This window comes from Rhinatrema bivittatum, unplaced genomic scaffold (assembly GCF_901001135.1).
Source record: "Rhinatrema bivittatum unplaced genomic scaffold, aRhiBiv1.1, whole genome shotgun sequence".
Lineage (NCBI taxonomy): Eukaryota > Metazoa > Chordata > Amphibia > Gymnophiona > Rhinatrematidae > Rhinatrema > Rhinatrema bivittatum.
The window spans coordinates 26,272-51,480 of NW_021820879.1; the positions used below are offsets into that span (position 1 = coordinate 26,272).

General features: G+C 44.5%; 1 protein-coding gene across 2 annotated transcripts in view; it reads right to left on the reverse strand.

Moving 5' to 3' along the window:
* Nucleotides 1–25,209, reverse strand: part of LOC115082247 (endoribonuclease Dicer) — a gene marked incomplete at its 3' end in the record, with an annotated part of 129,039 nt that overhangs the window by 22,821 nt on the left and 81,009 nt on the right. For both annotated transcript variants that reach the window (XM_029586495.1, XM_029586496.1), the window contains 2 exon segments: nt 9,901–9,976; nt 16,387–16,519. In XM_029586495.1, the coding sequence (XP_029442355.1) occupies nt 9,901–9,976; nt 16,387–16,519 (209 nt within the window).

Below are 25,209 nucleotides of genomic sequence, written 5' to 3' on the forward strand. Positions count from 1 at the left end.
AACAGGTAACACTGATCTCAGATAAGAATGGAACAACAGTCTAGGGACTGGACTAACACTTACCGGTAATCCCTGTAATATGTAGTCCCACAGGACCACCATACTAGAAACATTTGGCAGCCAAGGCAGGGAAGCTGGATTCATCTGACTGTCCTAAAGAAAAGGAAATTATCAGGTAAGCAGTAATTTCTTATTTCTTAGTGTTCAGTAAGATGAATCCAGAACAAGTGAGATGTACCCAAGCTACTCCCGAACAGAGCAGGAGGCTGCCCGTGGTCCAATCAAAACTGCACGTGCAAAGGCTGTGCCCTCCTGGGCCTGTATATCCAGACGATAAAACATGGATAAGATGTGCAAGGAGGTCGTTGCCACTCAGCAAATGTCAATGGAAGACAGCACGCTAACTTCCCCCCATGACACTGCCTGAGCCCTACTGGAATCAGCCCTAACCTGACTAGGTAAAGGCTTGCCAGCATCAACGCATGCCTCCATGACTACCTCCTTAACCCAGCGGGACTGACAGCCAATCGCTCAGAATTTAAGAAGTTATTAAAAACTCATCTTTTCTCCAGTGCATATAATTTATATTAAAATCTTTACACAACTTATAGCTTCAATCTGTTAAAACTTGTTATGTACCAAGTATTGTAATTATGTAAGTATGTTTTAAAATGTGACTAAATTATGTATGTTCAAATATGTGAACCGCCTAGACGGATGGTTTACCTACCCATTGTTGCGGTATATAAGACTTTTAAATAAATAAATAAATAAAAATTGTAGCCCACGAGGCTAGTTCTCCCTGTTTAGTACCACCGTGAAGAACAAGCAGGTGATCAGTTTTCTATAAAGTCTCATTAACCTCCATATACCAGATGATATGTCACTTGACATCCAAGGGTCACAACAGAAGATGCTCCTCTACATCTCTCTCTCTGTCCAGAGACGGCAGGGAGATGGACTGATTCAAGTGAAAGTCAGTGACCACCTTCGGTAAAAAAGAAGGAACAGTACACAGCTGTATCGCCCTTGAGTCACCTGGAGGAAAGGCTCCCAGCAAGACAAGGCCCCCCTCTCCACTGAGATAGTTCTTCATTTAGAGACGGCACAAACCAGTGCATCCACTTTAGGGAAACGCAAATTTATTTATTTATTTTATTTATTTATAACTTTTATATACCGGCATTCGTAAAAAAAAAACATCATGTCGGTTTACAGACAACTGAGAAAGGAAATTACTCTCTCACAGTCAGATCCAATGGTATAAAGCTTCTAATGCTCATCCCCCTTTAAAACTTGCTTCCAAAGCATCCCATTCCAGGTCAATCAACTCCTGGATGGCTTCGGTACTGTAAAGTAGCAAGAAGCTTTCTGTAGGGAGATCAAAATGGGATTCTTCTTTGGTTCTGTCATAGAATCGGTCCTAGGGTCTGGGAAATCAAGGCCAGCAATTCGTCTCTATGAAAGAACCGCAATATGGTTTGATACAGTTCCAACTTAGGGGGAATTTCCCCTTCTTCCAAGGGGCCCAGATCGTCCTCTTCATCTGAGCCTTGGTAAGGCGAGGCATGCCTCGAAGTCTGCCGACAGGACTGGGAGAGGGAGAGCTTACCAGCTGAGGTTCCGTCTGGACAGGGGCAAGTGAGGTAATAGACTGTACCTGTACGAAAGCTTGTAGACCCTGGAAAAACTCCACCCAAAAGAAGGCAGCCTGGTCCATGCCCAGCCCAGGAAGTACTGGGGTAGGTGCCGCTGAATTTCCCTCTCCCATGTATGACCCAGTCAAGGAAGAACTCAGATCCGGAGTACTTCCAGTTAAGGCTGTGGCTAACCCATCCTCTGAATGGGAGGAGCTGGACTTAGCAAAAGTACGGGAGGCCAACTCTCCTTGGGCTTCCTCACAGTGCTGACATAAGTTGGAATCCAGGTCAGACTGTGAAGCGCACAGAGAAAGGCACTTATGTTTCTTGGCTGTCACAGCCATTGGCGGGGGTAACTGTATGTTCTATTAGCTCACACTTAAAATTTTATGTGCGAGGATTTTGAGCGCCTAGGTGTGGCGCGAGGCGCAAGCACAGCCTTGTGGCTGTTTTTTTTCTTACCTCCTGTGCTTACCAGCTTGTGCGCATAGGTACACGCCCGTTAAGCATGCGAGTGCGCAGAGCAGACACACTGCGAGCATCAATGTCTTATGGAAGGCAATATGGCTCGCACAAAAAAAGTGCGCACAAGATGGCACTGCCACAGCCTACCACGCAGTGTGCCAACCAAGCCCAAACGGGGCTGCTCAACTCGCTCAGAAGCCCACTTCTGCTTACCCCAATGGGATTGGGAACTATGTTGGTACGGCGTGCCGAGCACGGAGACCTGAGGAAGACTTACCAAAGCCCCTCTAAATTGTTTCTGACAGGGAGGTAGATTTTATTTTATTTATTTATTTTTAGCTTACCTGGGCTCAGTGCTTACCAGCTGAGTACAGAGACGGTCTCTGGCTGTGGGGGGAGAGGGCTTTGGCCGTCACCACTGTGCTCTGCTTCCTGCAACCGCTGCCTTTCAGCTGCACAAGCATCAAGTCCACACCGGGAACCAGCTACCGGAACAAGGCAAGCCTCTAAGGGATCTCTGAAATCGCCTCAGGAATTCTCAACTGGGGGAGGACCTTTAGGTATCACCGCAGGAGAGCGAGGCTCAATTTTCTCCAATTTAGAAAGTTGAATTTATCCTTCCAAAAAGTACAGCAATCCCCATAGGGAGAGGAACATCCACCATCTGCTGGAGGCGGAGAATACTATGCAGGATGAAGTCAGCTTTGAAATCTGGCTCTGTCTCCATCTGCTGGCAGGAGAGCATAACCCATTGGTCCCGAGTCCATCTAGCTAATCTTCCCGCTTCGACTACACATGTCTGCCAGACCTATAAGATCAGCACACAAAGGCACACTCCATGCTCCTCCTGCCAAGATTGCACTCAGAAAACGCGCCCTCTCCACAGCAGGGCCCACACAATGGAATTCTCTACCACCGGACCTGCGCCTAGAAACCTGCCAAAAGACATTCAAGAAAAAGCTTAAGACTTGGCTCTTCAGCCAAGCGTTTCCCTGAAGAACTGAAGCACGCCATAAGACTCTTTACACCTCACCACATTATTTAACACAGTTATCGTTGCTGTTACCTTAATGTTATTAATGTTATTACTCTTTCTCCACCTCTATCCTTGTTTGTGACTCTCACTAGTTGTTTCTCCAGGTTAAAGTCCCCTTGTTTATTGTACTTCCAACTACAGTTATATGTAAACCGACGCGATATGATTTTCATGAGCATCGGTATATAAAAACTCGTAAATAAACAAATAAATAAATAGCTACATGCTAGGGAAAGCAAAATTGCTTACCTTGTAATGGGTGTTAACCCAGACATTATTAGATGGAGCCCTGTACGGAAAACTTTTGTCAAGAGTTTCTAAAAACTTTTGGCTGGCACTGTGGGCCTACTGAGCATGCCATGATATTCTCAGCCACAGAGGTCTCCCTTCAGTCTTGTTTGTAGCAATATGCGTGAGCTAAAAAAATAAAATAATAAAACGTATCGGGCCCAACTCTGCAGGGAGGTGGGTGGGTTCTGTGAGGACTACATCCTCCTGTCCTGGGATAACACCTATTACAAGGTAAGCAATTTTGCTTTATCCCAGGACAAGCAGGATGATAGTCCTCACATATGGGTGATTAGCAAGCTACAGGCTGAGTCATTCTTATATTATACCAACAGCATACAACTTGTGCAACAAGCACAACAACTGGTGTACTGCTGGAAAAAATGAGGCAGCCTGAAATCACAGCAGGTTGGATGTAGAAGGAGTTGGAGTTATACTGGAAATAAGTTCTTTAAGACAGATTGTCCAAAGGTTGAATCTTGTCATCCTTCTTTGTCCAGACAATGAGCTGCAAAGGTGTGAAGGGAACTCCATGTTACAGCTTTACATATGTCCAGAATTGGCACTGAACGATAGTGTGCTACTGATGTGGACATAGCCCGTACTGAATGTGCTTTTACTCGCCCCTGGAGAGGAATGTTTGCTTTTTTATAACAGAATTCAATACAGTCTGCTAGCCAGCTGGAGAGAGTCTGTTTTCCTACTGCAACTCCTGGTTTATTTTTATCGAAAGAAACAAAGAGCTGGGTGGATTTCCTATGGACCGCCTTGCGGTTCAGGTAAAAAGCTAGTGCACGTTTACAGTCCAAGGTGTGTAAGACTCTCTCTCCCCCTGGTGAGAGTGAGGTCTTGGGAAGAAAGTAGGCAAGACTATTGACTGATTTATATGAAAGTCTGTTATCACTTTTGGTAAGAATTTGGGATGAGTGCGAAGGACTACTCTGTCATGCAGGAACCTTGTGTAGGGTGAGTGTGACGAGAGCTTGCAACTCACTGACCCTTCTAGCCGATGTAATGGCTACTAAGAAAAGCACTTTCCATGTAAGGAATTTTTCTTCACAAGAGTGTAGAGGCTCGAATGGTGAGCAACTGAGCCTTGTCAGTACTAAATTCAGGTCCCACTCAGTGACCAGTGGTCGATTGGGAGGTTTGAGGTGAAGTAAGCCTCTCATGAACCTACTTACTAGGGGTTGTGCTGTTATTGGTGCATCCCCTATTCCCTTATGGTATGCCGCTATGGTGCTTAGGTGTACCCTTACAGAGGATGACTGGAGACCATAATCTGACAGGTGGTATAGGTAATCTAATAAAGAAGAAGTGGGGCAGGAGAAAGGTTCTATACCCTTTTGTGTGCACCAGTTTATAAATCTAGTCCACTTAAAGTGGTAGGATTTACGTGTGGAAGGCTTTCGTGAAGCTACTAGAACTTGAGAGACTTGTGTTGAAAGATTAAGCGGTTGCAGAATTAAGCTTTCAACATCCAAGCTGTTAGGGCGAGAGTTGTCAGGTTGGGATGACGCAACTTGCCCTGATTCTGAGTTATGAGAGTGGGTTCTGTACCCAGGCAGATTGGTTGTGAGATCGAGAGGTCGAGGAGTATGGGAAACCATACTTGTCAAGGCCAGTACGGGACTATGAGGATCATTGTCCCTCTGTCCTGTTGTAGCTTCACGAGAGTTCGCTATGAGCGGAATTGGAGGATACGCATATAGAAGACCTGTATTCCAGGGGCGAGCAAATGCGTCCCTGGGGACTGTTTACAGACGTCCTTGGAGGGAGCAGAACCTTTCCACCTTGTGATTCAAAGTGGACGCAAAGAGGTCTATGGTTGGGCGACCCCAGTGTTGAAAGATTTTGCTCGCTACACGTGGGTCCAGTGACCATTCGTGGGGATTGAAGGTCGACTGAGATCGTCCGCTAGGATGTTCTTGATGCCCGCCAGAAAAGTTGCTCGAAGATGTATGGAATGCTCTAGAGCCCAAGCCCAAATCTGTACTGCTTCCTGGCAGAGCAGATAAGACCCTGTGCCTCCCTGTTTGTTTATATACCACATTGCCACTGCGTTGTCTGTTTGTAACAGTACAGTCTTGTTTGAGAGGCAGTCTTTGAAGGCATATCTCATCGCTCGAAGTTCCAAGAAGTTTATCTGATACTGTTTTTCGAGCGTAGTCTACGTCCCTTGTGTTTGAAGGTTGTTGACGTGAGCACCCCATCCCAGGTTGGAGGCATCTGTAGTTAGGATGACTTGTGGATTTGCCAGTTGGAATGGGAGACCAGCTTTCAGCGCTGTTTGATTTGTCCTCCAGTGGAGCGACAGACGTAACTGGTTGGTGATTTGAATTGTGTACAACAGTGGTTGGAAAGCTTGTAGCCATTGAGATTTCAAAGTCCATTGAGTTCTTCTCATGGCTAACTTTGCCATAGGAGTGACATGTACTGTTGAGGCCATGTGTCCTAGTACTAGAATTTGATGGGTGGAAGCGAACTGGTGATGAATCATAATGTTTGCCAGTTGTGCCAAATTATCTGCACAGTCACTTGGAAGGGAAGCTTTCACCACTGTGGTGTCGAGGTCTGCTCCAATGAATGTGAAGAGTTGAGACGGCTCGACATGGGATTTTGAATAATTGATGAGAAATCCCAGAAGGTGCAAAAGTGTTATTGTGGTTTTCAAGGCAGAGAGAGCTCCCTGCCTGGACGGACTTCTGATTAGCCAATCGTCTAGGTATGGAAAAACATGAATGCTGTTTTTTCTTAAATGTGCAGCCACTACTGCTAGGCATTTCGTAAACACTCGAGGAGCAGAGGCCAGTCTGAATGGCAGGACTCGGTACTAGTAATGATTCTTTCCCAGTACGAATCGTAGATATTTGCGATGGTGTGTGGAAATTGGTATGTGCGCATAAGCGTCTTGAAGGTCCAGAGAACAGAGCCAATCTCCCTTTTGAAGTAGTGGAAGGATGGTTCCCAGAGATACCATCCGATATTTTTCTTTGTGTAGAAATTTGTTGAGATTTTGGAGGTCTAGGATCGGGCGAAGCCTGCCTGTTTTCTTTGGAATGAGGAAATAGCAGGAGTAGAACCCCCTTGCCTTGTTGAGACCGGGGAACTGGTTCGATGACCAGTTCCCCGGAAGAGAGTTCCACTTGAAGTTGAGATGTGATGAGAATGTTTGACCAAAGTGGCATGGGAGGAGAATGTGGGGGTATCGTATTGAACTTTAGGCGATATCCCCGATGTAGTATGGCTAATACCCATTGGTCTTTTGTGATGAGACTCCATTGGTGTTGGAAGTAATGAAGTCGACCTCCGACTGGTAGAGGGCACAGGGTTGAGAAAGAGGCTGCTGTTCTCTTGGCACGGTTCAAAAACCTGCCCCTGGTCCAGTTTGGGGTGGTGGCTGGGTCTTTTGTTGCTTCAGTTGACGTGGACGTCCTCTCTGTGAGGGACGGTATGGACGTGCTGAAGAGGCAGGAGGGTAATACCTTCTTGGTCTGTAGAAGGGTCTCCTCGAGTCTCTGCGTGATGGACGTCTTAGGGAAGATGTCTGATCTGCTGGCAATTTTGATAGCTGACAGAGTCTCATGATGGTCTTTCAGCTGAGATACCGTAGCTTGGATCTTTTCTCTGAAAAGACTGTCTCCAACACAAGGGAGATCTGCAAGCCGTTCTTGAACTTCCTGCTTAAGGTCAGAAGCCTTAAGCCAGGCCCATCTTCTCGCATTTACTGCAGAGGCAGATAGACGAGTTGATGTTTCGAAGACATCATAGGCTGCTCTCACCTCATGTTTGTCAGATTCTAATCTCTTGTCAACTAATGTAGCGAAAGGTAGTTGATGCTGTTGTGGGAGGTTGTCCACAATACCTTGTACTTGTTTCCATAAGTTCCGTTGGTACTGTGTCATGTACAGCTGGTATGCTGCAATACGTGCTACCAGCATGGACCCTTCATAGACCTTCTTCCCTAAGGTGACCAAGAATCGTTGTTCCTTTCCTGGTGGGACAGAGGAATGAGGTTTTTGCTTCTGAGCCTTCTTTTGAGTGGATTCTACCACTACCGAATGGTGAGGTAATTGGGGCTTCTGGTATCCTGGAGCATGTTGCACTAGATAAGTGGCATCTGTTCTCCGATTCACTGCAGGGATTGAGCAGGGATGTTCCCACATTCGTTGCTGCAATTCCAAGAGGACTTGATGGATTGGGATAGCCATGATTTCCTTAGGCACATCCACAAACTGCAGTACTTCTGGAGCCTTATGTCTAGTATCCTCCTCTGTGACTAATTCAAATGGAATTGTATCTGCCATTTCTTTGATAAAATCTGTAAATGACAAATCTTCTGGAGGGGATTTCATTCTCTTCTCTGGTGGAGAGGGCTCTGATTGCAGTTCCTCTGACTCCGTGTCCATGTCAACATCCTTCTAAGGTGTATATTGAGGATGATAAGGGGAGTCAATGTCTTCTGGCTGGACATGATGCTTCGATTTAAACACAGCCTTTGTTGGGATGTGTTGTGGCATCGTTGGAAGTGAGGGCATCGGTGGGGAATAGATGGGCCTCGATGGAAATCAATGCCTTGTATCCCCCAATGGACCTGGATGGATTGGCATCGATGTGTCCTTGAATGGCATCGAGGGCGTTTTCGTGACTCGATGTCAATGGAGCCCCGATGGTCCTGGGGCAGAATCGGAGTCTGCGCCGTCATGCTCCGATGATCTGGGAGCCGGAATGGCTGGAGTCATCTGTGGGAGTATTGGCATTGATGGCTGTGTTGATGGAGTCTGTGCCGGTGTTGGAGGAAAGGCTTCTATTAAGGCATCGAGTCTATTCAACAAAGGCTGAAAAATTGACTGCTCCATCGCAGATGTCTGTGTCTGTGCTGACACCGATGGCACTGTCGGAGGCTGTAAGTTCTTCAGAGCCTCAACAACGGCCTGTTGGACTAAAGTAGTCACTTCTTCCCTTGAAATCGGGGCAGTATCCACTGCCACTGAAGAAGGCATCGCTGGCGCTATTGGCACTTCCACGATGATTCGTGGTGGCACTTCCTCTGACACTGAGCCCGGTGGTTCTTCGTGTACGGCCGGTGGAGTTGGCTCTAGTACACGGACTTTCTTGGCCATCAGCTCAATGGATTTCGATCCTGACGTCGATAGTTTACCATCCACTGGGTCGATGGATCGATGGCGATGCCGCTTTTTCTCCCGATGACTCTTCGATGTTAAAGACGATGCTATCGATGATATCGACGGTGCCGGTGACGGACGGTCATCGGCCCGTGTTTCACCTCGATGTTTGGTTATCAAGGGAGGAGTTACTCTTGGGGACGACGTCAACGATGACGATAGAATCTTTTTGAATAATTCTTCCATCTTATCCAAACGGGCACGCCTGCCCTTCGGTGTCATCTAGGCACAGGTTGAGCAAGCCCGGACGTCGTGGCCTGATCCTAGGCAGAGAACACATACATAATGTGGGTCTGTTATGGACATAGTCCGGTTGCAATCCGGACATTTTTTAAAACCCGATGCCATGATAAAGTTATGGCCTAATAACGGTCGATGACAGACGGGAATCGACAGTAGGATGATCGGAATCGATCAAAAAACTATCTGAAAATTGTACTCACCGAGACTACGTTGAAGGGAGATCCACTTATGAGAAAATTGTGACTGAAAATGTGAAAAGAAAAAGTTTTCTTCTGTGAGAAAATGTGAGGAAATTCTCTTTCCAGAGCTCCTAAACTGCTTTGCTACAGCAAGGCGGAAAAAAAGAGACTGAAGGGAGACCCCTGTGGCTGAGAATATCATGGCATGCTGGGCATGCTCAGTAGGCCCACAGTGCCAGCCAAAAGTTTCTAGAAACTCTTGACAGAAGTTTTCCGTACCAGGGCTCCATCTGATGATGTCACCCATATGTGAGGACTATCATCCTGCTTGTCCTGGGATAATACCCTTAACTCTCCTTTTACAAAATGAAGCAATCCCCAGTAGGAAGATGCACATCCACCATCTGCTGGAGACTGAGAATAGTGGCAGGTTGATGTCACTGCAAGGGTATATATACTGTAAGCTAAGAAAACTGTTTTATGCAAGCAAATGGCTTGAAATTTCATTTCAATAAATCCAAAGCATCTTGGGATAGAGTTCTTAGATTCCAGAGTTCAATGTTTACTATCTGACTAGTTCTTCCTTATAAACCCTCTCCCCCCAGCCCCCCCCCAAAGTTACTCTAAACACAGAAAACAATCCTAAAAGTAAATTAGAGTAATAAAAGGACTTCATAATATGCAAGTTTCTAAAAAAATAAATAAATAAATACTGTAGTTCTTTTGAAAATGAAAAACACTGTTTTTCAAAGGTGGGTAACACGGAACTAATAGCTAAGCTATAATGTTTTCTCCCTTTAAAAGGAATAGTTTTTATTTTACATAATAATAGAGGACATACTTTCTTTTGTGAATATTCTTACCAATTTTGTGCAGTTTTTCACAGCAAATAAGAGCCACTACCCTTTCTGCTAGGGTGGCACTGCTCATTGGAGGACCCTGGAAATAAAAAGGAAGACATCTTAATATAGGCACTAAAAATAATTTACTATTGCTCCATATTAGAGAGCTAAAGCCAAAAATGACAGTGTAAAAATCCTGAAACATGTTTCTCCCCCAGCATTCCAAATAAAATGGAAATGGATGCAATACTTTCTCAATTTAATGTAACCATAACCCTGTGTTTGCATTCATCCCTCTGGACAAGGACTAAGTTACATATTTATAGCCTATCATGAGCATTAAGATCTGCTCGATGCTGTGGTGCTGCGATGGATTTTTTTGGTTATATGTTTACAATAGTAATCACTATTGCATTTCTGGAATTTTTGTATTCCATCCGAAAAGGTAGATGTCCTTCGTGTCATATTTCACATTATTTATTTATTATTTATTTATTTTTAGTTTTTATAAACCGACGTTCCTGTATAAAATACATATCACACCGGTGTACAGTGAAGTAAAAAACTGTCGCCATGTGGGCGGCTTACATTATAACAAATAACAATTAACATTTAAATAACATTATAAATACATTTAACATTTTTAACAGATAACATAAAGATTAGAGGAGAGGTTACAGTAAACCATCGGGGTTGATTAAGATTCAATGATGCTCTTCAAGGACTATGGGCAACAAGTGAGTCTGGTCAAAGGCTAAACTGAAATAGTATTAGCTCATCCTGCTCTTAGTTCTCCGGGAAAGCTTGTGTGAAGAACCAAGTCTTTAGTTTCTTTTTGAATGTATTATGGCAGGATTCAAGGCGAAGGTCTGTAGGGAGTGAATTCCAGAGTGTGGGGCCCGCTGTGGATATTGCGCGTTTCCTTAGAGCGGTTTTTGCCGGCTGGGTGGTTAGCAGGTTCTTGTATGCGCTTCTGGTCGGTTTCTTGGAAGTATGTAGTTGGAGTTGGTAAGTTAAGTTGAGAGGCGCGATGTTGTGAAGGGCTTTGTGTATCATCATAATGGTTTTGAAGTGAATCCTATATTTAATCGGTAGCCAATGGAGCTGCTGAAGGATGGGGGTGATATGTTCCCTTTTTTTGGTGTTTGAGAGAATTCTGGCCGTGGCGTTCATTACCATCTGGAGTGGTTTGGTGGTGCAGGCGGGAAGTCCCAGAAGGAGAGAATTGCTTGTACGTGATTATACGTGGTTTTGTCCATTCTGTACTACTAGTGTTATTTGCATGATTTTGTGCATATTACATTGTACCCTGCCACAAACTTTGGATGCGTGTGGAATTATAAATCTTTTAAATAAACAGTCTATGGTCCTAAACAAATTAATTAAGGTCACATATGTGAAAGAAAATGCAAATTACACCACTGTCTTCTCCCCCAGAGAAGAAACATGTTTCATGCGAGCATTGTCTCTCAGACCTTGAGCAGGAGAGCCATTGTGGTCCTGGGCACACGTTAGAGTGTGTTCTCTTGGAGGCAGTGTATATTGCATTGAGCTAAGTATATCTGCTGTTGCTTAGAATTTGTGTAGAAAGCTTCTGTTCTTAATTCCTGTGTGTTTTAATTTTAATTATAGTGTGTGTTTCAGTTCTTGATAGTAAGATATTACTCTAAGTTAATTTTGTTGTCTGCTGCATAAGTTGAAAAAAGAAAAAAAAAACCCCACCCCCCATACCAAATCGCTCTCCAGCTTGTAAACTGTTTAAGTCTCTCTGTTTTGAAATTAGCTGGCATAAATAAGTTGGTCAAACAAAAATTGGGGCATAAAGACTGTTTTTTAAAACAATTGACCAAAAGCAAGGAGCCGTCCAGAAGTGCCCTGCTTAACCCAGCTCGTACCAGGCTTAACTGTTTGACTCCCTCCCACCCTGCCCCTCTACCCACCCACCCCTGGGGCTTGTTTTCTAATAAAGACTGCCTAAAGTACCATTGGCGGCGAGATAAATTAGTGCATTGGTAAAAGTCAAGAAAATACAATTCACAAATTCCCATGATGAGGACTATCCAATGTAACTGCTGTGGAGCCTTTATTCTGAGGGAAAGCATCTGGACACTTAGAGCTTGCCCAATTTGTGCACAACTCTCTTCCTTGAAAAAGGAGCTGTCTGAGATTAAAGATCAATTAGCTTCAATTAAAAGTAATACACCCACATTGCATTACTCAGAACATAATTCCCCAATATCACAAAAAAACCAGGAGTCAAGAAAAGGAGATTCATTAGGCTCAGGTAGGCCCCACAGTCACCCATTTTTGACAGATGGGCAGCCAACAGGTACACCCCCCCCACTCAAACAGGTCATTAAGTTCTTTAAAATCCAGGAATACAGTGGGCTCAGGTAGAATTAGACCTGTGATGAGGAGACACACAATGTACCAAATGCAAAAAGAACAAGCCATCTCTATATTAAAAACTGAAGTTCTTCAGAAAAACATTGAAGTGTTACCAGAAATGAGAGAAAAAACACAATGCATGCAGTATTTCATGATCCATAACCAAAAGAAAAATCTAATTCAGATGAATAACTCTGTCAACAGTGGCACAACTAAAAAAAGAGAGAGTGAAGTGAATAGCAAATCTCAACTAATATCTTATAAGGAGTCCAGGAATAGCAATAACCTTAAAGAGAGTACCTGAAAGGCTATGACCACAAACGCTCATAGTTTGGGAAATAAAATCCCAGATCTGCAGGCCCTAATGGCTGAGGCACAATTGGACATTGTTGCTATCACAGAGACATGGTTCACAGAATCTCATGATTGGGATACAACAATACCAGGCTATAACTTGTTAAGGAAGGACAGAGAGGATAGAAAAGGGGGAGGTGTGGCTCTTTATGTCAGAAACAACATCCAAGCATCTGAGCTACAAGGAAGTTGGGGTAAGGAAGAAGCTCTATGGCTCGACCTAAAAAAAGATGACGGAGCATCCATTTATATTGGAGTGGTTTACAGGCCTCCAAACCAAAAGGAAGAGCTGGACAGAGACCTGGTTGAAGACATCCATAAGATAGGTAAGAAGGGAGAAGTGGTGATCGTGGGTGACTTTAATATGCCAGATGTAGACTGGAAAATCCCATCTGCAGAAACTAAAAATAGTAGAGCGATAGTGGATGCCATGCAAGTATCTTTGTTCAAACAAATGGTGTTGGAACCCACCAGAGAAGGAGCTATACTCGACTTAGTGCTCACTAATGCAGATAATGTCTCAGATGTCCAGGTGGGTGCCCACCTCAGCAGCAGTGATCATCAAACGGTATGGTTTAATATCACTAAAAGAATAGGGAAAAGAACCACAAAGACCCGAGTTTTACAGTTCAAAAACACAGACTTTGAGGAAATGGGGAAGTACCTGGAGGAAGAACTTAAAGGATGGGAGAACGAGAGAGATGTGGATCAGCAGTGGACCAATCTAAAAGGAGCAATCACCAAGGCAACTGCTCTATACGTTAGAAATGTAAAGAAAAGCAAAAGAAAATTGAAACCTATCTGGTTCTCAAAGGAGGTGGCTGACAAAATTAAAGCTAAAAGAACAGCATTCAAGATATATAAAAGATCCCAAAGGGAGGAACACAAAGAAGAATATCTGATTCAACTGAGGGAGACAAAGAAATTAATCAAGTTGGCAAAAAGTCAAGCGGAAGAGAGGATTGCCAAGGAGATAAAAAATGGAGACAAAACATTTTTCAGATACATCAGCGAAAAGAGAAAGATCCAAAGTGGTATAGTGAAATTGAAAGGTGGTAATGATCAATGTGTAGAGGGAGACGAAGAAATGGCAGAAATATTAAACGAATACTTCAGCTCTGTGTTCACTAAAGAAGACCCTGGAGAAGGACCATCTCTACACAACAAAAAACTGGTGGGAAGTGGAATAGATGAAAATCCTTTTACAGTAGAAAATGTGTGGGAAGAGCTAAAGAACCTGAAAGTGGACAAAGCCATGGGGCCTGATGGGATTCATCCAAGGATATTGAGGGAGCTCAGAGATGTTCTGGCGGCTCCGCTGTGTGACCTGTTCAATAGATCCTTAGAAACGGGAGTGGTGCCGAGTGATTGGAGAAGAGCGGTGGTGGTCCCGCTTCACAAGAGTGGGAACAGGGAGGAGGCTGGCAACTACAGACCGGTCAGCCTCACTTCGGTGGTGGGAAAAGTAATGGAGTCACTGCTGAAAGAGAGAATAGTGAACTATCTACAGTCCGGAGAATTGATGGACCAGAGGCAACATGGATTCACCAGGGGAAGATCCTGTCAGACAAATCTGATTGACTTTTTTGACTGGGTAACCAAGGAATTGGATCGAGGAAGAGCGCTCGATATCATATACTTGGATTTCAGCAAAGCTTTTGACACAGTTCCGCACAGGAGACTGGTGAATAAAACGAGAAGCTTGGGAGTGAGTGCCGAGGTGGTGACCTGGATTGCAAATTGGTTGACGGACAGAAGACAATGTGTGATGGTAAATGGAACCTTCTCTGAAGAGAGAGCGGTTTTAAGTGGTGTACCGCAAGGATCGGTGTTGGGACCGGTCCTGTTCAATATCTTTGTGAGCGACATTGCGGACGGGATAGAAGGCAAGGTTTGTCTTTTCGCGGATGACACTAAGATCTGCAACAGAGTGGACATGCCGGAAGGAGTGGAGAGAATGAGACGGGATCTAAGGAAACTGGAAGAGTGGTCGAAGATATGGCAGCTGAGATTCAATGCCAAGAAGTGCAAAGTCATGCATATGGGGAGTGGAAACCCGAATGAACTGTATTCGATGGGGGGGAAAGGCTGATGTGCACGGAGCAGGAGAGGGACCTTGGGGTGATAGTGTCTAATGATATGAAGTCTGCGAAACAATGCGACAAGGCTATAGCAAAAGCCAGAAGAATGCTGGGCTGCATAGAGAGAGGAATATCGAGTAAGAAAAGGGAAGTGATTATTCCCTTGTACAGGTCCTTGGTGAGGCCTCACCTGGAGTACTGTGCTCAGTTCTGGAGACCGTATCTACAAAAAGACAAAGACAAGATGGAAGCGGTACAGAGAAGGGCGACCAGGAAGGTGGAGGATCTTCATCGGATGACGTACGAGGAGAGATTGAAGAATCTAAATATGTACACCCTGGAGGAAAGGAGGAGCAGAGGCGATATGATACAGACTTTCAGATACTTGAAAGGTTTTAATGATCCAAAGACAACGACAAACCTTTTCCGTAGGAAAAAAATCAGCAGAACCAGGGGTCACGATTTGAAGCTCCAGGGAGGAAGATTCAGAACCAATGTTAGGAAGTATTTCTTCACGGAGAGGGTGGTGGATGCCTGGAATGCCCTTCCGGAGGATGTGGTGAAGACCAGAACTGTGAAGGACTTCAAAGGGGCGTGGGATAAACACTGTGGATCCATAAAGTCAAGAGGCCGCCAATGAAGAGTGGGTGACTCACCAGAATGATGGCTACTGCCTGGAGACAATACCCTTATTCAATAAACATACACATGCTTACTGTGACTCCAACATCGTTCTAGCTTCAACAGCAAGAGGAAATGTGGAATAAAGGATCTGCACTCACAAAGGGGGGAGTAGCTGGCTTGTTACGGCGGTTACTACCCCAAACCAAATAAGCCTGTTACTTCTATTTCTATGCATATACAGCATAGTTCTCTGCTTCAACGGCAGGGGAGAAGAAAAAACTGATACTTCACGCATATCCAGCATAGCTCCCTGCTTCAACGGCAGGGGAGAAGAAAAAAGGGTTCACACTCACAAAGCGGGGAGTAGCTGGCTTGTTACGGCGGTTACTACCCCAAACCAAATGTGCCTGATACTTCACTTTCGATGCATATCCAGCATGGCTCTCTGCTTCAACAGCATGGGAGAAGAATAAACTGATACCTCAAGCATATCCAGCATAGCTCCCTGCTTCAACGGCAGGGGAGAAGATAAACAACCAATAAGGGCTGTATAACATAGTCTGAGTAGAACAAATAAGCATGGGTGTAGCTTGCTTATTGCGGCGGTTACTACCCCTACTACCCCTAACTTATCAGCTAGATATTCACTCTGATGCAGCTCCATCACTGCTTTCTACATTAATGGTGGGGGTGGAAAGGAAATAGAACCAAGAGCTAAGAGAAACAGATAAGTATGAGAGAAAAAAGTGTGTGAAGCTTGCTGGGCAGACTGGATGGGCCATTTGGTCTTCTTCTGCCGTCATTTCTATGTTTCTATGTTTCTGTAAGCTAAATCTGTGCTAACAGCTTCCTAAAATCATTATCTCCTCTGCAATGGCAAAATTAACACTGGTCACAACAGATGCAGAAAGACTAAAATGTTTCATGCGAGCAACCCAAGGTTTTCACAATTTTACAAGTAAAACTTTACAGTTCTTGCCTTCAACTTCTTGTAGTTCAGAAAACCATTCTGTTACCAAAGCTAGTGCATTATTCTTGTGTCTTCTAATGAAGTACTTACAATAACTGGAGCTCGCAGAGGAGAGTTAATTGGTAGATAAAGGGTTGAAGAAAATGTCCCATCAGGCAGTTGCTGAGTTTTACATTTGGGAGCCAGATGAGTAAATGGATCGCTTGGCAATCGAGCACAGTATCTGTGAAGGAATAAGGACAGCAAGCATATGAAACCAACTAATAGCATTATAACAATGATAAAGGAGAAAAATATGAATAAACTGATAGAAGGCGACAAATAAAACATCTCTACTCTGAATGATCTATGGGGCTAACGATCCCTCACATCTGTCTCCTTTAAATGAGGGAAGCAATTCCCACAGAGATTGTCCCGATTAAAATAGCTTAGCTGAAAACTGTCCCCCTCCAGCAACTGAAGTGTGTGTGGGCTTCCACAGTGAGTGCACTTTTAGCTGGGGGGGTAAGAGGCATTCCTGTGAGCCTATTAACGATTTGGGGGGGGGGGGGGGGAACAGAGAATGTACATTCAGTTTTCCAACATGTGCACACTACATTGCCCTACTTCCACCACCAGCAGGTGCAAATCATGCCGAGGATTTTAGTGTGTGTGCTTCGCCCTTGCTAGTTTTCAAAGAGAAACTAAACTCAGGTTAAGTTTTCTTGGCAAATGTGCAGAAAGCACACTCGTCTAGAGTCCACATAAGTTTGCAACTACACTGGCTATCTAACTGTATGAAAGACAGACTGGTTATCAAGACACTATCGCAGCCTCTGCCAACAACCAAGCAGCCGTATGGCGCTAGAAAAGAAGCTTAGAGTACTGCATGATAAAGTGGGTGACCGGATGGCTCGAGACAAGATAGCAAAGTTGCTATGTTCTCCACAGACAGCAGAACAAATTACAAGTGGGGTGATGTCATCTGAGACTGTCGAGATGGAAAAGATTGCCCAGAGCTCAGAAAACCCATGGTGGTTTTCTGAACATGGTTAGGTGCTCCTGTGTAGCCTCCTCACTTTTTGTGGCCAGCTATCCTTCAACTCTAAGGGGAGGGTTGTGGGATTGTGTAGCTCAGTTGTCTTTCTGTCTATGAACAATAGCTGTTATAGGTAAACAACTTTGCTTTCTCCATGGACAGGCAGGACAGTGATCAGACACTCAAGTGGGGAACTACCAAGCTGAGGAGGACATGTATTGATTATGTTCTTGTATCAGCAGAACTTCCAACTCATGTTTTGCTAGAAATTGGAGGAACAGCTGAAGTAAAGAATTAAATAAGCTTTTGAGAAGTGCTTGACTAAAATCGGTCTTCATGTAAAGTGTTTTTTTAGGAAGTAATGAGTAGTGAAGGTACAGATAGAAGACGAGGTGGCAAGCCTTGCAGATTTCTTCTATTGAAGCAGGGCTAAGGAAGTTGCTGTAATCCTTACTTGATAGGCTTTCACTTTACTCTGAAGTTGCTGCCCTGACCGATTAGAACAATAAGAAATGCAATCAGAAATCCACATGGAATGAATTTTTATTGTAAATTAATATCCTTGTTGACTGGGTTAAAGGAGATGAACAGTTACTACGATTTCCTGTAAGACTCTGTTCTCGCCAAACAACAGAGCTCTTCTACAGTCCAATGTATGAAGAGCATTTTTGCCCTTGTTGGCATATGGCAGTGGTTCCCAAACTGGAGTCCGTGTGACCCCCGCATAAGGTCTGCCAGAAGGAAGGCAACCAAAGCGCAAATGCTAAGAAATAGAGCAGGCTGCCCTCAACTCTGAGCTGCTCTGCTCTGGCTCTTGCTGCCTAATCTCACTGCCTGATCCCATGCTGAGGAAAGAAAGCTCACAGCCTCAAGAAGCCCAAACTGGCATAGAGAGGAGGTGGGGGAAAAGTGTGGCTGATTACCATCATGAAGAGTTTGAAGGAATTTTTAAAGGCTCAAATGGCAATTTCATGAGCTGACTGAGAACTATATTTAGATCCTAAAGAGGAGGGGGATCTATAATCAGAGGTTTAAGATGATTTCGACCTTTCATAATCTGGAAGATAGGAATTCCTCCTAAATTCTGGTGGTATGCTCCTACAGCACTAAGATGAACTCTGAGTTTTTAGTACAGAGTCAGAGGGGCTTAACAGGTATTGAACTAACAGTTGGTACCGGGAGATGAAATAGAGCAGAAGGACGAAGGACGGAACTGGATCAGGAGCTGGCACAATGCAGCAACGAGCACTCCAAGGAGACGACCTGTTGCAAAGGCAACCAACAAGGGACTGAGGCTGGTATCTATACTGCTGTCTCTTGACATCATTAAGGAGGGCTGGCCCAGAGTTTCCCGCGCTGATTCCTTTAAGAAGAGGAGCCTCCCGCGCGCACAAGCCTAGGGAGAGCTCCACTGAGGGCAGGACGGCGGCGTTTCAGACCGCGTGGTAGGCCGCGGCCAGTCGGCCCGGCACAGTGGACACTGCGCCGGAGGGAGCAGCAGAGAAGGTAGGGGGATTGGCCGTGGACCTCCACTACCAGAACCCACAACATACGCGATACACATGGATCATCACACTGGCATTGCCTTGTGTTTGCTTAAGTACTTCAAATATTTTGAATAAGAGCATTTTTTAATGTTTTTCCTTTGCCAACTTTTTACTTTGTTCTGAAAGCCGGTCACACTGTAGTTGAGTGAAGGAGGCCTCAACTGCATTTATAATGCAGTTGGTAAATTTGAACTTCGGGATCGTCATTGCTTTTCAGGAACATGTATTTGACTGAGTTTCTTTTTATAAAGTCCCCGAGCTGATTATAAAGTTATTGGGATTGGAAATTTTATATTCCTAATGCCACTCACTTTTTCCTTTAACATAAGACTGATCTGTGCCATCTTTTTACTTGAATTTGAGAACATACAGTGGAGAGTGGCTTTGGTTACTTTACAATTGAAGGTACTCTAGACCTCAGGGATGTAGACATCCCTGAGGTCTAGAGTACCATTTGTACTAGTGGGGGCATTGTGGATGGCCTGTTTCTACATGAGTATCTGTCCACATGGTCTTTGAGATTTTTCAAGTTGCATTTTTCGCTAGTCCCAGGAGACTCCTATGCTTGAGCAGAGAGGAAGGTCTGTGGCAGAGTATAGAAACCACCTCGGGAGATTAAGAGATCTTCTTCTAGCTAAGGACAGGACTTTTGAGGGGTTTTGTATTGTTGAGCAAAAAGGGGGGAGGTGATTTTGTGTCAGTTGTATGCAGGTGTATGGCAACTAAGAGGTGTGGTGGTTGTGGTATGAATCTAAAGATTCCAGGAAATACACATTCACTGAGTTCTTTATGGTCCAGGTTGAACCTTATAAATAAGGGATGGTGGGCATGTGCTGGGGAGCCTATCCATTGCTACCTAAAGCTATTCATAGACTGTATTTTTGTGCACTGTTTTCCCATGATAGCACAAGTATGTTTTCTTAATGTAGATGGGCTTCATTCATCCATTAAAAGAAAAAAAGTTGTATTGCATTTCTTCAAGAAATACATCTTGACAAGCTAGCGTATAGTAAGCTACAAAGAGAGTGGGCTAGAAATGCTTTAATTAATCTTTTTCTACCCAGCAGAGAGGAGTTGCAATTTTAATTCACAAGTTGATGACCTTTCAGATTGACCATCAATTTATGGATTTCAATGGAAAATATATTGTTGTAATGGGTACTCTGTATAGGGTTAAATTATTATTGGTCTAAAAAACACTGATTATAACTCATTAAATTATTTTCAATTTCTACAAAAGCTAAATCTCACTTAGTTTTTCAATTTTTCATATAATAAAATACATTCACATTAAACAGTTGTTATATAAATACTGTGCATTGTGAAATCAACAGTTACCCTCCAAACCTATGTAGGGTGTGGTTCACAGTCACAAAACAAGTGTCCATCAACATAACAATTGTTCTATAAAGACATTTATTTCGTGTTCTCTCTCTTCGTTTAAGCATAATAGTCACAAATCAAGTGATGGCGTTTAAACAGACTTATAATCCTTTCCTGTGACTCTTGACAATCCTTTATCCTGTTTCCTTAGCAGAGATGAATCGGCTCTTCTCTAAGACCAGGTCTACAGATGTTTTTATGCCCCAAGTTGTGAGTTACAAAGTTTTTATTGTAGTTATGATTATTCAAAACTGCATTTTTCTCACATTATAATATTGTATCTGCTTGTTATGATGGATGTCATTTCTGTTTACTCATGACCATAAATATAAATAAAAAATAAATGTTGGTCAGTTTGCCCTCTGCTGAGGAAGAAATGCCTTTCTGTGTATGGTGTCAAGACAGGCTCCTGGAACATCTATTATAGGAGTTGTTCTAAATTGGATTTTGGGAAATTGGTGATGGAAGGAAATTAGAACCAATAAGTTACCAATAAGAGCCCTGACCTCAGCGGTCAGAGTAACATAAGTATGAGAAAAATAAGTGTGAAAGCTTGCTGGGCAGACTGGTTGGGCCGTTTGGTCTTCTTCTGCCATCATTTCTATGTTTAATCCTAAAGTTTGGACAGTATTCATTGTATGAAATGTTGGGAATGAGCTTCCTGAAGAGTATAGCTAGATATGACCAATCATCCAAATAAGGAAAAACAAAATGCTCCTTAAATGAGCAGCAACCACAGCAAGATATTTTATAAACACCCTCAGTGCTGCATAGGGGCTGGAAGGGAGAACTTGATATTGATAATGATCATTGGCTATGTTGAAATGCAGAAATTGTTTGTGAAATTTGTGAATTGGGGTATGCATGTAGGCATCCCTGAGGTCTAGAGCGATTAGTATGTCACTGATCTCCCACTGAGGTAGGATAATCACTAAATAGTTCATTCTCAGCTTTTCTTCAGGTTTTTGTTGAGATCTCTCATGTCCAACACAGGGCTAACACTACCTGCTTTATTTGGAATAAGAAAATATTTGGAGTAGAATCCTATGTTCCTTTGTAGTATTGAGACTGTTTCCACTGCGTTTGCAATGAGTAGTTCTGACAGTTCTTGCCGGAGATGTTGGCGCTGTTCTGCATATATGGACTGATTCTTTGGTGGATTGTTTGGAGAACAAGCCTTGAAATTCAAGTAGTATTTTTATTGCATGATCTTTAATACCCAACAGTCTGTGGTTTTCAAAGACCATAGCAGGTTGAAGTGCTGAAGCCTTTCCCCCATTGGAAGGCAGTTTAAATCTAACTGAGAAGCCTTTCTGATATGGCAGTCAAAACATACGACTAGATTTTGGCTGTTTGCGGGACTGGTTAAGGCTATGCTCTTTTCCTAGCATGTGGCCTGCTCTATTGCTACTGTTGTGGGCAAGGTCATTGAAAAGAGTAGGCTTGGTATCTTCTTGAATGATAGTACACTGCCTTCTGTATTGCTAAAGCTGACCTTTCCTGCTTGCAGATGACTGCTCAGCTATAACTGCTGACAGGATAAGGAGCATGGACCAAGTGATCTTTGACCTGCTTGAGGTCCAGTATTGGTCGGAAGGAGCCCTTCTTCTTGGGTACAACTCGACCAGGACAACGATTGGAGGACGACTCGCTGCTTCTGTGGTGGTCCGCAAGGTGATTGTAGGAAGAGATCCTGCAGAGGTCGAGCAAAATCCAAAGCATAACCATGATTTATAATATCTAGGACCCACTGGTCTGAGGTAATCTTGACCCATTCCTCTCGAATACGCAAAGTCTACTCCCGATCCGTGGAACAGAGGAATGGGCCGGCGCCCCTTCACTGGGGAGATTTAATGTTGTGGGCAAAGGCATGGTTGGCTGCGGTACGCTGAGGCCGTCTGCCACAAAAGGTATACGTCCATGTGCTCGGGTAGCCGATTGTCGAGGGTTATAGGACTAGGAACCCCTACCTGTCCTGAAACGGCGTTGCCCCCTAAAACGGCCCCTGAAGGCACCGGGTGAGCGGCCCGACCTGGGCTTGTCCTCCGGGAGCTTATAAACTTTGTCTCCCAAGGCCTTTATAAGCTGTTTGAGTTCATTTCCAAATAATAATTTCCCCCTAAAAGGGAAGGAACCTAGCTGAGACTTGGAGGAGGCATCCGCCGACCAGTTACGTAGCCATAGAAGTCGCCTAGCAGACACTGCCGAAGACATAGTGCGTGCCAAAGTACAGAAAAGATCATACAAGGCATCAGCTGTATAAGGCTACCGCCGATTCCATTCGGTTCGCCTGCTCGACCTCCCCCGGGGGAAGGTCTTGGGCCGTAAGCATCTGTTGGACCCAACGGAGGGTAACCCTCTGCATAAGGCTACTACATACTGCGGCTTGTACTCCCAAGGCAGACACTTCAAAAATCCATTTAAGTAACACCTCCAAGTTTTCTATCATGGAGGTCCTTAAGTGCTGTGCCTCCCGTCACCGGGATAGTAGTATGCTTCGCTATGACTGTGACCGCTGAATCCACCTTGGAAACCTTAAGGAGATTGAGTGAATCGGGAAGTGGGTAAAGCTTCTCCATGGCCTTGCTAACCCTCAAAGAGGCCTCAGGGATTTCCCAGGGATTTCCCATTTGCGGAACACAAGCTGAAAAGCTTTGGATGGAACGGAAAAGTTTGTGCTGGAGCCCGAAGACCCGCCAGAACTGCATCCCCTGAGGAATTATCCGACACCTCTTGCGGGATAGGAATCTCCAGTTCCTGGAGTACATGAGAGATTAAGGGGTCCAGTTCCTCTCTGCGGAACAAGCGGCGTACCTGTTGATCACCACCCTCCAACCGGGGTGGTATTATCTATTCCATTCCCCCCTCCCCCCGGGTGGAGGGATCCAGAAATTCCGGATCTGCTGGAATAAGGGGGTCCAACAACCCCCCCCCCCGGATTCTGTCATGTAGTGCCAAGGTTCAGGTCTCCCCTGATCCTTGGAAGCTCTGAAAATCTTAGCCAGTACAGGAGACTGGAATTCTCCATCAGCCTCAGCTTTCATATATGCCTTGTGCAAAAGTAGGACAAACAGAAGAAAAGGGGTGCTGCCTCTTTAAGGGCTCCCCCGACGACCTAGGCAGAGGCGGAGCCGAGGCCTCTTGCAAGCCGCGCAGTCGCTGGGGACTGAGAACCGATGGGGACAGAGGGGAAGGATCCTCCTCCTCCCCCGATGAAACTGCGTCGCTGTCTGCTGCAGGCAAGATGGTCGCTGCTCCCGCGCTGATCGTGAGCAAGGCAGGCCCTTGCCTGCCAGTTGTCTCCCGTGCGGACCCGACAAGGCCTCCCCCGGAGTAGACTTTGACCGGTGCGAAGGCCCCTCGCCCCGGGGAGGCACCGGGAGCAGAGGCCTTTGCGGGAGAGCCGGATCCCCTGCTCTCCACACGTTGAACATGTGCTGCCATGTGGCATTAAAGAGAGAAGTGCAGCAGCCGGGTGAAATCTCCACCCCCTCCGGAGGCCCAGGAGTCTGTGAGCAGGCAACGGCTGACAAAAGGGGATCAAATAGAGGTAGAAATAAAGTGGCTTAATTAATATTAGTTTCCCTTTTTCCTCTTTTTTTTTTTTAAATAAGTCAGCCTCGGGAGGAGTCGAGTGTGAGTTACCTCTCAGGTGAGAGGATCAACCGCGGGACTCAGACGGGGCTTCGTTAGAGCCCGGGAGCTCGTTGTACCATCGCCGCTGGAAGCTGACCCCGGTGACGTCAGATGGGGCCGGACAACCCGATAAAACCCGGAGGCCTGCGGCAGGAAATCCAGAGTCGTCGAGTGTGAGTTACCTCTCAGGTGAGAGGATCAACCACGGGACTGAGACGGAGCTTCATTAGAGCCCGGGAGCTCGTTGTACCATCGCCGCTGGAAGCTGATCCCGGTGACATCATCAGACGGGGCCGGACCACCCGATAAAACCCGGAGGCCTGCAGCGCGCAGCCACTGGCGCGCAGCCGAAGCCGCTCACCAAAGGGGCGCGCCTATTCTGAAAAATGTGTTCCTCTTTTTTTGTTTCCTTTTCTATTCTATCTTTTCTTTTCTTTTATGGGTAAGAAAAGGAAATTAAAGCCCTTAACATCGTCGCCAAGTACACCAACGGTAAGAGGTCAATGGACTCCCACGCAGAGTTAGTCAAACTGCCAGGAATTCTATTCCTGATATTTCTATTGCTTCCGGATCTCCAGATAGTCCAGGTATCTCAAGCTGCATCTGGTGAATCTCAAACAACATCACAAATTACTGTACTTAATTTGTTGGAAAAGTCTTCTGAGAATATAATGTCAAGTAACTTAGCCGCTGTTGGGGATCAGATGGAGTCTATTCCCCCGACATCTACCCCTACACAGAATGTAAATGTAATGTTTGAAACAACTGATCCACAGAAAGTAACTTTGGGAGATGTGTGGAAAGTTTTATTGAATATGCAGAAATGTTTGACAGAGTCTATTTCACAGTTTAATAATGTTACAACAGGAATTAAGAATGAAATAGTAAAATATGAGACACGATTAAATCAATTAGAGGAATCCTCTAAAACAGTAACAGCTCAAGTGTCAACTTTACATACTTCAAATATGTCTTTCATAAAAGATAGTTTGATAATGCATAAATATTTGGAAAATTTAGATAACATGAATAGGATGAAAAATCTTAAATTATTGAATTTCCCTGTGTCTAGACTTTTGTCTCCCATGGAACTATTTAAAAAATATCTATCTGAAATACTCTCTATTTCCTCTATAGAGGAAGGTAGTATTTCTAAGATATACTATATACCCAAAGCCTCAATTAAGTCTCAGGATGACAGGGAAGATATGGATATAGTTCAAAGAAAATCTCCAAATCTAACTTTTCTTAGAGGCATCGATAGATGACATCCCGGAGAGAGCTACACTTTTGGTCTCGTTCTGCAGAGAAAGAGATAAAACTCTTAAC